The 14,262-nt window shown below is 45.9% G+C and overlaps 1 protein-coding gene across 1 annotated transcript; it reads left to right on the forward strand.

The window, feature by feature from the left end:
- Positions 1–1,621: 1,621 nt before the first annotated feature.
- LOC307064251 (serine/threonine-protein phosphatase 1 regulatory subunit 10-like) lies at positions 1,622–4,351 on the forward strand (the record flags this gene model as incomplete). The annotated part of the gene is made up of 1 exon (XM_079720731.1): positions 1,622–4,351. The coding sequence occupies one exon, from the start codon at positions 1,622–1,624 to the stop codon at positions 4,349–4,351; it is 2,730 nt and encodes a 909-aa protein (XP_079576857.1).
- Between the last annotated feature and the right edge of the window lie 9,911 nt (positions 4,352–14,262).

Raw genomic sequence — 14,262 nt, forward strand, 5'->3', positions numbered from 1 at the left:
AAAAAAAAAAAAAAAAAATTTATGATGAAAAATAATGTATGCTTTGGTCTAATAACAAACAAAAGTGAATGTCAACATTTCACTCAATCTCCAATACTAACAAAATATCAAATCAATATAAACTCATTCTTTTTTTTCCAATGTAGATGATTTTTATTGTCAATATTCTTTTTTTTTTAAACATCTTTATTAGAGTATAATTGCTTTACAATGGTGTGTTAGTTTCTGCTTTATAACAAAGTGAATCAGTTATACATATACATATGTCCCCCTATCTCTTCCCTCTTGCATCTCCCTCCCTCCCACCCTCCCTACCCCACCCCTCTAGGTGGTCACAAAGCACAGAGCTGATCTCGCTCTGCTATGCGGCTGCTTCCCACTAGCTAGCTATTTTACATTTGGTAGTGTATATATGTCCATGCCACTCTCTCACTTTGTCCCAGCTTACCCTTCCCCCTCCCCATATCCTCAAGTCCATTCTCTAGTAGGTCTGCAGAGTGAAGTCAGTCAGAAAGAGAAAGACAAATACCGTATGCTAACACATATATATGGAATCTAAAAAAAAAAAGACCAAAAAATGGTCAGAAGAACCTAGGGGCAAGACGGGAATAAAATAGAGCTCCTTCACAACAAGAGGAGCCACCTCGGCCAAGGACGACCCCGCAGTGCACAAGGCGGCAGCGCATCTGCGTCAGGACGGAAGCCTGAAAGGGGAGCCGGAAGCCTGAAAGGGGAGCCGGAAGCCGGAAAGGGGAGCCGGAAGCCTGAAAGGGCAGCCGTAGGGAGGGGCCAGTTTCAACTGCGTCACAATCGAATTCGGCCACACAATTGCGTTTTTGCTGAACCAGCCACTACGACTCTTAGATCCCACTCTTACAGTTTGTACTTGAAGCAATTTTGAAGTCGATTTTGACCGCGATCCTCTCTCACTGCGCAGGCACCGGTCCGATTCTACCAACCCTTGGTGAGAAATGATCTCGACGGCGGAAGTGGTGGAAGCAGAGGAAAGGGAGGTGCTAGGCCGCTAGGTCAAGCGCACGCGTTCGGAGGCCAGGAAGGAGGCGGAAGAGGGTGCCCGGGTGAAGAGGCTGAGCGAAGGGTTTGAATTTTCTCGGAGAAAGACAGGCCGGCCACGAGGAGAAAAGAAACAAGCCGCAGCAACATCTAAGCCCTTGAAAGGATCCCGAGAGAGGGGGGAAGGGAAAACAGCAGCCACCAGCGCAACCACTTGTGTCTTCTGGCCCTTCCCACCTCTCTTGCCCCCCCGCCACCAGCCCACGCTGCCTGGGACTTGAAATCTGTGGCCGAAGGACCGTCACCACATAACGTCAAGAATAATCAACCACCCTCCCTTCCCAAACCCACCCAAATTCACTCATCCAGCGTTTCCTTTTTTTAATCCACTCAGAACTTTTTTTCTAAGACCCCCCCATCCCTACATGGAGTTGGGTGGTGGGGGAAATGAATACTGAGTTGGCCTTTATTTTTTTTAAGGAGACTTTTTGATCCAATGAGGCCCCCCAAATAATTGAGTTTTGGGTCCTCTTGGTAGTTTTATTTTTTTTCTCCAAAATTTTAACCCCCTCCCCCCGTGAGCCCGAGGTGGATAAAAACCTCGATCATGGGTTCGGGTCCCATAGACCCCAAAGAGCTTCTCAAGGGCCTGGAAAGCTTCCTTAACCGAGATGGGGAAGTCAAGAGTGTGGATGGGATTTCGAAGATCTTCAGTCTTATGAAGGAAGCACGAAAGATGGTGAGCCGATGCACTTACTTGAACATTCTCCTGCAGACCCGTTCACCAGAAATATTGGTCAGGTTTATTGATGGTGGTGGTTACAAGCTTCTTAACAATTGGCTGACATATTCAAAGACAACCAACAACATTCCCCTCCTGCAGCAAATTCTCCTGACCCTGCAGCACCTACCACTCACTGTTGACCATCTCAAGCAGAACAACACAGCCAAACTGGTGAAGCAGCTGAGCAAGTCAAGTGAGAATGAAGAGCTCCGGAAATTGGCCTCAGTCCTTGTCAGCGACTGGATGGCAGTGATCCGCTCCCAGAGCAGTACCCAGCCTGCTGAGAAAGCTAAGAAGAAACGGAAAGAAGGGGGAAAGAGTCGAACCACCCCTCCTGAGCGACCGTTGACTGAGGTGAAGGCTGAGACTCGGGCCGAGGAGGCCCCGGAGAGGAAGAGGGAGAAGCCCAAGTCCCTCCGAACCACGGCGCCCAGTCACGCCAAGTTCCGCTCTACCGGATTAGAGCTGGAGACCCCGTCTTTGGGGCCTGTGAAGAATGATGCCAGTGCAGTGGTGGTTTCTGACAAGTACAACCTTAAACCCATCCCCCTCAAGCGTCAGAGTTCCACAGCTGCCGCAGGAGTTGCTGTGCCCCGTGCAGAGAAGAAATACAAGCCACTCAACACAACACCCAATGCCACCAAAGAGATCAAAGTGAAGATCATCCCGCCACAGCCTGTGGAGGGCCTGAGCTTTGTGTATGCGCTCAATTCAGCCCCTGTTCCAGGCATTAAAATTAAGAAGAAGAAGAAGGAGGTGCTGTCAGCCACAGCTGCCAAGCCAAGCCCATTTGAAGGGAAAACGAGCACAGAACCGAGCACAGCCAAACCTTCTTCCCCAGAGCCAGCACCTCCTTCTGAGGCTATGGACACAGAACGTCCAGGGACCCCAGTTCCCCCTGTTGAAGTCCCAGAGCTCATGGATACTGCCTCTTTGGAGCCAGGAGCTCTGGATGCAAAGCCAGTGGAGAGTCCCGGATATCCTAGCCAGCTGACCCGGAAAGGCAGGAAGAGGAAAGGTGTGACCTGGCCTGCGGAGGGCAAACTGAGAGAGTATTTCTATTTTGAACTGGATGCAACTGAACGAGTGAACGTGAATAAGATCAAGGACTTTGGCGAGGCAGCTAAGCGAGAGATACTGTCAGACCGACGCGAGTTTGAGACGGCCCGGCGTCTGAGCCACGACAACATGGAGGAGAAGGTGCCCTGGATGTGCCCACGGCCCCTGGTGCTTCCTTCGCCTCTTGTCACCCCTGGAAGCAACAGCCAGGAGCAGTACATCCAGGCTGAGCGAGAGAAGGGGATCCTTCAGGAGCTCTTCCCGAACAAGGAAAGTCCTCACGAGCCTGATCCTGAGCCCTATGAGCCTATCCCCCCCAAACTCATCCCCCTAGATGAGGAATGTTCCATGGATGAGACCCCATATGTTGAGACCCTGGAGACTGGGGGAACCGGTGGCTCACCCGATGGGGCGGGCGGTTCCAAGTTGCCTCCTGTTCTGGCCAATCTTATGAGAAGCATGGGTGCCGGGAAGAGCCCCCAGGGTCCTGGAGGAGGAGGCATCAATGTGCAGGAGATCCTCACCTTCATCATGAGTAGCCCTAACAGTCGTCCCTCAGAGGAACTGCTGAAGCAACCAGACTATTCAGACAAGATCAAGCAGATGCCAGTGCCTCATGGACTCTTAGGCCCTGGTCCCATAGCCAATGGTTTCCCACTGGAAGGCCCTGGGGGCCCCAAGGGCATGCAGCACTTCCCCCCTGGGCCTGGCGGACCTATGCCAGTGGGTCCACATCTTCTGGGTCCCCCACCCCCTCCCCGGGGGGGTGATCCCTTCTGGGATGTCCCAGGTGACCCCATGTGGGGTGGCCCAATGCATGGAGGACCAGGTCAGGGACTATACCATAGGGGCTGTGGTGGCCGAAGCGGGAGTGGACCACCTCCTCCTCCTCCATTCCGAGGGGCCAGAGGAGGTCGCTCTGCAGGAGGACCTCCAAATGGACGAGGGGGCCCTGGTGGGGGCATGGTCGGAGGTGGTGGGCATCGTCCCCATGAAGGCCCTGGTGGCGGCATGAGCAGTGGCAGCGGACATCGTCCCCATGAAGGCCCTGGCAGTGGCATGGGCAGTGGGCATCGCCCCCACGAAGACCCTGGTGGCGCTGGCATGGGTGGTGGCAGTGGCCATCGTCCTCATGAAGGCCCTGGTGGAGGAATGGGTGCTGGTGGTGTACATTGGCTCCATGAAGGCCCTGGACATGGGGGGCCCCATGGCCACTGGCCTCATGATGGCCCTGGTCACCGAGGCCACGACCATCGAGGGCCAGCCCCTCATGAGCACCGTGGCCATGATGTTCCTGGCCATGGCAGAGGGGGCCACCAAGGGCATGATGGAGGCCACAGCCGTGGAGGAGACATGTCAAATCGCCCTGTTTGTCGACATTTCATGAAGAAGGGTAACTGCCGCCATGAGAACAACTGTGCCTTCTACCACCCGGGTGTCAATGGGCCCCCCCGCCCTAGGGACCACCTGCCCGCCCCGCCCACACTCCTGTGAACTGCAGCCTTGCTCCTTCCACCCTTTTATGGCTTCTGTGAGGCCCATTTTCCCCTTTCCCCAGCTGATGAGGAGCCGGCCCCCTCAGTGCCCACCTGCCTGGGTTCCTGGGGGTTTTCTGATCACTGGTGCACATTGATGTACATATTTTCCTCCAGTATGGGGAAGAGAGAGACTGGACACATTCTGTACCCTGGACTGCTGAAGAGGAGACCCGGTTGGCTTTACTTTTTGAGGAGATTTGCCCTTTATGCCAAGCGCCTCTCCGGTATTACCCTTTATGCCTGAGAACCTAAAGCTGGTTATCCTGGAGAACACCTGTACTCTCCTCTTGTGGGTCCTCCACATGCACACAGAACTCTGACACGGGATCAGCTGCACTTATGAAATCATCCCCGCCAAATTCATGCTTCCTCGTGGGGTGGGGAGATGGTAAAAGGGGTATTGTGTATCCCACTGCACTGAGAGGACTCAGGCTGGATTTGAGTTCTGGAATACATCATCCCCACTCCTCCCCTGACACAGGCTTTACATTGAGTCCTTTCTCAAGTAAGATGTTGCAATCTTCCGTGAACACCCAAGTTTGCATCATGGGTATGCTAGGTTCAATGATGGCAAATTCACATCGGCATCCGGTGAAAAGTTTTAGCTGGCATAGGTGAGGCCACTGGTGGTGGTCCACCCTTGCCTGCAGCTCATTCTGGAAATTAAAACACTTCAGTGAGACCAGCTTTTCAACTGAAGCCCGGTGTGCTGGGCATGCCAGTCACACTACATGCACTGCCTCTGGGAGTTAGTGCGCTCCTGGTGCCCATCTGGAACCTTGTGGGTGTGAGGCCTCCAGCTCCCTTGTCCTGTCAGCCACCTCTAAAACCCAACCAGGTGCCTTCCTGGGTGGATTTGATAAGATGACCTGCCCTCTCCCAGCCCTCTCCTTCACCTGTCTCAGCATCAGTTGTTTTCTATGAAAACAGTGGATTGGTTGGGTTTTGTGCAGGGTCTTGGGTTAGAGCCACAATGGATTTGAGGATGAGTATTTTCTTTTTTCTTTTGGTTTTGTATATTTTGTACATTAATAATAAACAGTGGAAAGAGAAGTATTTAAAAAAAAAAAGAGGAGCCACCTCAATGAGAAGCCCACACACCACAACTAAGAGTAGTCCTCACTCACTGCAACTACAAACAGCCCACGCACAGCAACAAAGACCCAACGCAGCCAAAAATAAATTATTCAATTTTTGAAAAAATGGAGAGAAGCAAGAGTGAAAATAGTTATTGTTTGTGGGGGGATAAAAAATTGTGGATTATTTTCTCTCTTTCCCAAACTTTCTGCAATACTCTTTTGCCCTTACAACAAAAATAATATAAGAAATAAGGAAACAAATCAATGTTTAAAGGAGCCCAAGCCATCTGCCCTTTTTTTTTTTTTCCTGCGGTACGTGGGGCTCTCACTGTTGTGGCCTCTCCCGTTACGGAGAACAGGCTCCGGTGGCACAGGCTCAGTGGCCATGTCTCATGGGCCCAGCCGCTCCACGGCATGTGGGATCTTCCCAGACCTGGGCGCAAACCCGTGTCCCCTGCATCGGCTCGTGGACTCTCAACCACTGCGCCTCCAGGGAAGCCCCCATCTACCCTTTGAGAGGTCCTGGAAGCAATGACAGACTAGAAGCAATAAGCATACCAAACGCCTACATCTTGGCTTCTAACTAAAATTTTCCAAGAAAAGGAATCACGGCTCCTTAGAGAAAAGACTGATTCCAGGGTTGGACAGAGAAAGAACAAATGAGCCCGAAATATGTTGCACCAGAATGTAAGATGGTGTTCAGTGAATGATGAAGACATATCAAAAGGACACTGAAGCCACCTGAAGGGGTTCCCACTGGACAAGTCTGGGAAATGGAACATCAAAATAAATAATGATACTAATGGATTATAGCTCATTGAATACAACAAAAACCCATGAGGAGTCCATACTATTAGATCTTAAAAAATCAGGAAAAGATGGACTTTTAAATAAATTCAACAGTCATATGGAATCACCATTACCAAGATAAATTCCAGATATATCCAAGATCTAAAATTTAAACATTGAACCTGAGGGTGATGTCAGCAAAATGAAAGAATAGGCAGCTCCAAGCTCCTGTCCCCACAGAAACATTGAAAAACAAGCAGAAACTATTAGAACCAAGTTAGAACTCTGGAAAGTAGTCAAAGGTTTACAGCTATCAAACAAATGATGAATCAAGAAAAATACAACTTAAAAACAGCAGGGAAAACAAACCAATTCATAACTGGGCAAAGGATGTGAACAGACATTTCTCCAAAGAAGAAATATGAGTAGACAATAAGCACATGAAAAAGATGCTCAACATCACTAGTCACAATGAGATACCACTTTATACACATCAGAATAGCTATTATTTAAAAAAACAAAAATAATAAGTGTTGACAGGGATGTTGAGAAATTAGAACACCAGAATATTGCTGGTGGAAATGTAAAACAGTACAGCTGTTGTAGAAAAGGATTTGGTGGTTGAGGCATTACTCACAATAGCCAAGAGGTGGAAATAATCCAGATGTCCATCAACAGATGAATGTCTGAACAAAATGTGGTATATACATACAACGGAATATTAATTAGCCGTAAAAAGGAATGAGGGCTTCCCTGGTGGCACAGTGGTTGAGAGTCCGCCTGCCAATGCAGGGGACACGGGGTCGTGCCCCGGTCCGGGAGAAGCCACAACAGTGAGAGGCCCGCGTACCACAAAAAAAAAAAAAAAAAGGAATGAAGTTTTGATACATTAAGGGACTGGGAGAAGAGAGGAATGTAGAATTACTGCATAACGGGCACAGAGTTTCTGTTAGGGACCATGAAGAAGTCTTGGAAATGGACAGTGGTAATGGTTACACACCACTGTGAATATTATTAATGCTGCTGAATTATAGACTTAAAATTGGTTAAGATGGCAAATTTTATGTTATATATGTAGGTATTTTACCACAATAAAAAAAAACTTTAAAAAGGCAAACTTTTTAATTATTAAAGAAAACATGGTAAAGTTCCCTTATACCTTGGAAGAGAAGACAACTTTCCTATAACTCAAATCCAGAAGCAATAAGGCAAAAGACTGATACATTTAACTATGTAAGAAGAAAAAAATTTTTTTTTAATTTCTACAAAGTAAAAACACAGATGACAAACAAAAACAAACAAATAAGCAAAGGGAACTGGCATTACAACTAAAAGGTTAATATATAAAGAACTGATACAGAGAAGAAAAAGGCCAACAATCAAAAGGCAACAAATATGAACAGAGGCGTCTCAGAAAGAGAGAAGCAAATGGCCCTAAAATATGTGAAAAGATGTCAGTCTCACTTATAATGAAATAAATGCAATTGAAACTATATCATGATACCATTTCTCACCGATCAGACTGGCAAAAACTTACAAGTCTTGCAACACATTTTGTTGCTGAGAGTGTGGGGAAACAGCCTCAAACATTTTTGGTGGGAATGCAAAATGGCACATATCTGGGTAAGGGAATGTGGCATTACCTAGTCACCTATGCATATGACAAAGAATCTCTCCTTGACCAAACTGTAGTTAGGCTCCTCTGAGGCACCTTCTCAAGGAGGCATGACCTTGGGCTTCCATTTCTGTTCCTGTAGAGCCCAATTTTAGCAAGAATCCTGTTAAGCAGCTTTACCCAGAATCCCTCCACCCTTGATACCTGATCAAATTCCTCACTCTGCACTCCCCCCACAACCCCGCCACGATACTGATCACCCTGGCCTGCCTTCAGCAAGAATCTTGTAGTTCAGTTTAGCAAGAATCCCACCTTACCTTTGAGGTATCTCTCAGTAATTTTCCATCCACTGACCCATACCTTGCTCTTTGACTATAAATCCCCAGTTGTCCATCTTATAAAAAAAAATTATTTTATTTATTTATTTATTTTTTGGCTGCATTGGGTCTTCATTGCTGTGCGTGGGCTTTCTGTAGTTGCGACGAGAGGGGGCTACTCTTCGTTGCGGTGCGCGGGCTTCTCATTGTGGTGGTTTCTCTTCTTGTGGAGCACAGGCTCTAGGCGCACAGGCTTCAGTGGTTGTGGCACGTGGGCTTCAGTAGTTGTGGATTGCAGGCTCTAGAACGCAGGCTCAGTAGTTGTGGCGCACTGGCTTAGCTGCTCCGTGGCATGTGGGATCTTCCCGGACCCGGGCTCGAACCCGTGTCCTCTGCACTGACAGGCGGATTCTTAACCACTGCACCACCAGGGAAGCCCCTGTCCATGTTATATTCAGAATCGAGTCCAGTTCCACACTGAGGTCTCTTTTCCCCTATCACAATAGTTTCTGCTTTAACTACTGTCCAGCTCTGTTTTTTCTTTGACACGTATATCTAGAAATCCCATTATCTAACAATCCATCCCAATGATACTTTACCAAAAATATAAAAAGGTGAATACACTAGACTATTCGCTGTAGTATTATTTACAGCATTGATTGTAACAGCAAAGCCTGTAAAAAACCTCAACTTGTCCATTAATAGGGACTTCTTGAATAAACTATGGTAAATCCACACAGTGGGATGTACTGTTAAGTGAAAAAAGCAAAATGGAGAAAAATATATATGATACGATACTGTTTATCTAAGAAAGAGGTGAACATGAATATACGTATATTTGTTTACATTAGGAAAAAATGAAAAAGTAAACCAAAAAATAAATAATAAGGTTACTTATAAAGTGGGAGAGAGGGCACTGGGTGAAGGGAGTAAGGGCAGAACCTGGATTTCTCTGAATATATCTTGATTTTTAGATCAACTTTGGACCCATGTAAATATTTTATGCACATATAAAACAAAGGTAAATTTAAAAAAAGCAATCCCTAAAAACTGAAAGTAAAAATGAAATGAATTAACTGAACTGACAGAGAGGAATTATTTCAAGTAAATTTAAAACATGGTAATTTTACCATATATCCTAGTGGGATGAACCCAAAGAGGAAAAATGAAGTTTCTAGTAGTCATATTATTAGCAATAATATATTAGTATTGTTTATATGAAAAGTATGGTATAAAGATAAAGCAGTGGGTCTCAACCAGGAGGCAACAGTGCCCCTAAGAAGATATGTGGCAATGGCCGGAGGCATTTTTGGGCTGTCACAACAACTGGGGTGGAGGGTGCTACTGGTATCTATTAGATGAGGTTAGGGATGCTGCTGAAAATCCTACAATGCACAAGACAGCCCCCACAAGAAAGTATTGCCCAAAATGTTAATAGTGTTGAAGTTGAGAGACCCGGAGATAAAGCAAAGAAGTAATTATGATCTGTCCCTAAAAACCAAGATTTTTTTTCAGAGTAAGAGTAAAGAGATAGAAATATAAAAATCAAAGAAGCCAAGCAAAAATCCTGTCATCCTATATTTTAAATCGGAAACATCATTACGAACATTATCATTTCTCTTAAGAAAATACATAGTGGCTCTGTCCACTGAAAAGGCCAAAAAGCAATAAGCAATCAGACAACAATGAGCACAGCACACCTACCGCCCAGATTTGTGGTCTCCAAATACTATTTCCCACCAAAAGAAATCAGTTTCTTAGAGAAATGGCTGTCTCCAGGTCTGGGGCAAGAAATATGCACTTTATGCCTTGTATTGACACCTTGGATTAATGTCAAAAGGAATCAGAAGTTGGGAATTCCCTGGCGGTCCAGAGGTTAGGACTCGATGCTTTCACTGCGGGGGCCTGGGTTCGATCCCTGGTCAGGGAACTAGGATCCCCCAGGCCATGAGGCACAGCCAAAAATAAAACAAAACAAAACGAAAAAAAGGATTCAGAAGTCAGTTTGAAAAGGCTACCATTGGTGAAAGATGGGACTGAAAAACAGCTACATGAATTGAAACACATCAAATACAAGTTCATACTGATACTCATTAAAACACAGAAACTCATTCACAGAAACACAGAAACTCATTTCCAGAACAGTAGGGTACCAATTTATTTTGAAAACTGGCAAGTAAGGGAAAGAATCAAGTATTCATCCTGCCTTTCCTGTATGAACTAACTCAGAGTAATCAAAGAGTTAATAAAAGAAGTTTCCTTTATAAATGAATTCAGCTAAATGAAGGTTTATAGAATTAGAGTATCTCCAATTTGCAACCCCTAATGCCAACAGACCTAGGCAATGATATCAATGGCTGCTAACATCACACAAAGGAAACAGACATAAATATATGCCTCAGTGTGAAAGCTCAAACCACCACGTGTGAAGCCTTCTTTCTAAAATGAAACTGAATCCATTCAAGCCTCTAGGTCTAAACAGCAGATTACAGGAAATATAGGGCACAGAGGAACATGATCAGATGACATCACAGGGGCGCAATCAACAAAATCCAGCACTCGGGAAATTCTTCAGGAGAAATGATCCATTTTCTTCAATATATATATTACCAGGGAGAAAAAAGAAGTAGAAACAATCTTTTTAAATATTTAAGAGATATATCAATTAATTACAACATATGGACCATATTTATGTTATTATTTAAAGAAACTAAATGGAAAAAAGCTATGAAACAGGAACATTTGAACACTGGATGGATATTTGATGATATGGGGAGTAACTGTTAATTTTAAAGGTGTGACAATGGGATTGTAGCTTTTTAATGAATTTCTTTATTCATATATATATTTTTATTTTTGCCTGCGTTGGGTCTTTGTTGCTGCGTACGAGCTTTCTCTAGTTGCGGTGAGCAGGGGCTCCTCTTCGTTGCGGTGTGCGGGCTTCTCATTGCGGTGGCTTCTCTTGTTGTGGAGCACGAACTCTATGCACGCGCGGGCTTCAGTAGTTGTGGCATGTGGGCTCAGTAGTTGTGGCTCGCAGACTCTAGAGCACAGGCTCAATGGTTGTGGCACACGGGCTTAGTTGCTCCACGGCATGTGGGTTCTTCCTGGACCAGGGCTTGAACCCATGTCCCCTGCATTGGCAGGTGAATTCTTAACCACTGAGCCACCAGGCAAGTCCCCTGTAGCTTTATTCTTTTTTTTTAAATTTATTTATTATTTAATTTAATTTATTTATTGTTTCTGGCTGCATTGGGTCTTCGTTGCTGCGCACAGGCTTTTCTCTGGTTGCGGCTAGTGGAGGCTATTCTTCATTGCGGTGCGTGGGCTTCTCATTGTGGTGGCTTCTCTTGTTGTGGACTATAGGCTCTAGGTGCACAGGCTTCAGTAGTTGTGGTTCGCGGGCTCTAGAGCGCAGGCTCAGTAGTTGTGGCGCACGGGCTCAGCCGCTCCGCGGCATGTGGGATCCTCCCAGACCAGGGCTTGAACCCGTGTCCCCTGCATTGGTAGGCAGACTCTGAACCACTGCGCCACCAGGGAAGCCCCCTTGTACCTTTTTCAAGTACTTGTTTTAGGGACTTCCCTGGCGGTCAAGTGGTTAAGACTCCGTGCTTCCACTGCAGGAGGCATGGGTTCAATCCCTGGTCAGGGAACGAAGATCCTGAATGCCGTGTGGTGAGGTCAAAATAAATAAAGTATTTGTTTTAGCTACATACTGAAATATCTAGATGAAATCCAATTACTAGAATTTGCTGCAAAATAATCAAGTGGGGTGAGGAGTGGAGGGAGTATAATTGAAACCAAAATGGCTATGACTTGATAATTAGTGAAGCTGGGTAATGAGTATACATGGGAGTTTACTATTCTCCACATTTTTATATATGTTTGAAATTTTCATAATAAAAATTGGGATAAAAGAACTATCTTAAAAATATGTACATGTAGAGTTGTACAATGTCATTTCATTAGCTTCTTAAAAGGCAGTACTTTTGCTTTATCAGTAAGTTACTCAATAATCCAAGAATGGCAGTAGTTCCAAAGATCTGCATCCTCAGTGAGAAATAATGTATGTGAATCTTACTCCCCAAATTAGAAATGTGAAGTGGGGAAGAGTACTATGAACTCATATTTAAAGTGATGAACATGAGAAATAGATTGATCATGTTTAGGATAAAGATACATCTGTTTTAAGACAACCAAAGGAAAAAAAAAAAAGACAACCAAAGAGCTTCATAAGACATTTGGTTGACTCACGGCTTAAAGGCAATGTGGGCACAGAGAGAAATTTTAGCAGCACACGGATGTGCAGTGTGAAGTCAAACACAGACAATAGTTATAAACTGCCTATTGCACAATTAAAGTTATCACTTGTCAACATTCACGGTAGGAAAAATCAGATCTGTTCTATGGAACCTGGAATGCCTGATTATTAAAGGAAAACACAACCAAACGGATTATGGAGAGAAAAGTACAATGCTTTAGTAAACCTATATAGTTATAATTTGTAACCAGACTTTTAATTAAAAGTCCCCCAGACAAGATTACAATTACTTTTTACATGAGCTTAAAACAGTTAAGAGAATGTTACTATTAGGTCACGATAGACTGTTTATGATAATCAAGGTCCCAGAGTCTACTCTCCAGATTTAAAACGAAAGAAAAACAATTTTGGACTTCCCTGGCAGTCCAGTGGTTATGACTCCATGCTTCCAATGCAGGGGGAGCAGGTTCGATCTCTGGTCCGAGAACTAAAATCCCACATAAATAGAGTGGGGTAGAGGTGGTGGTAGTGAATGAAATCACATGGCCCTGGGAAGCCTAAGATGACCACAGAGCATCAAAGGAAGATGAAGCAACGGAAAAGTCAGAAAATGTATGGTCAGAGATGGTGGAGGAGAACCGGGAGGGAGGTAAGGGAGCCAAGGAGGACAGGGTTTTGAAGCAGCATGGTCAGCATTATGGCTACCTGTGATTGAGGTTTCCTTGGTCAGTGTTACCCCACCTAATCATTAGACCTGTCCCAACACGTAGGTAACAGTGTACACATTTCTTTCAAGAAATAAATGGAGGGACTTCCCTGGTGGTCCAGCGGTTAAGACTCCGTGCTCCCAACGCAGGGGGCCCGGGTTCGATCCCTGGTCAGGGAACTAGATCCCTCATGCTACAACTAAGAGTTCACATGCCTCAACTAAAGATCCCACCTGAGGCCCGTGAGCCATGGCCGCTGAGCCTGCGCGTCCGGAGCCTGTGCTCCGCAACGGGAGAGGCTACAACAGTGAGAGGCCCGCGTACCGCAAAAAATAAATAAATAAAAAAATAAAGATCCCACCTGCTGCAACTAAGACCTGGCGCAGCCAAATAAATATTTTTTAAAAAATGGAGGCTCAGATTTGTTTTAAAAAGTTGACTAAAACCACTAAGAGAGGAAAGCAACATACAAACTCCCTTCTCCCTTTCTCTGATGCTGGAGTGCGCCTGCCAGGCTGCACTGTCTCCTCAGTGGGGAGGCAGAGGCCAAGTTCAGTGGGTTAAGGAGGGAATGGTAGGGGCTTCCCTGGTGGCGCAGTGGTTAAAAACCCGCCTGCCATTGCAGGGGACACAGGTTCAAGCCCTGGTCCGGGAAGATCCCACATGCCGCGGAGCAACTAAGCCCGTGCGCCACAACTACTGAGCCCGCACGCCTAGAGCCCGTGCTCCGCAACAAGAGAAGCCACTGCAATGAGAAGCCCGCACACGGCAACCAGAGAAAGCTTCACAGCAACGAAGACCCAACACAGCCAAAACAAATCACACTCAAAAAAAGGAGGGAATGGCAGGTGAGGGTCAGGAGACAGGAGACAACGCTGTGGAGCGGGGGGGCGGAGGAGAAAGTGAAGGGAACAGGAAAGGCTGTTTTTGTTTGTTCGAGGACGAGGGCACCATGGACATTCACTTGTTCAGTTAGCAGACATTTATCCATGTTGAACGTTCACCTCTGGGCACTGAGGATGTAGCCCTCGTGACATTTCTGTTTTAACAGGGGTGTCAAGCAGTAAACAAGAAAGCCGTTGATAACTATATAGTTGTA

The sequence above is a fragment of the Hyperoodon ampullatus genome (assembly GCF_949752795.1).
Source record: "Hyperoodon ampullatus genome assembly, chromosome: 15".
Lineage (NCBI taxonomy): Eukaryota > Metazoa > Chordata > Mammalia > Artiodactyla > Ziphiidae > Hyperoodon > Hyperoodon ampullatus.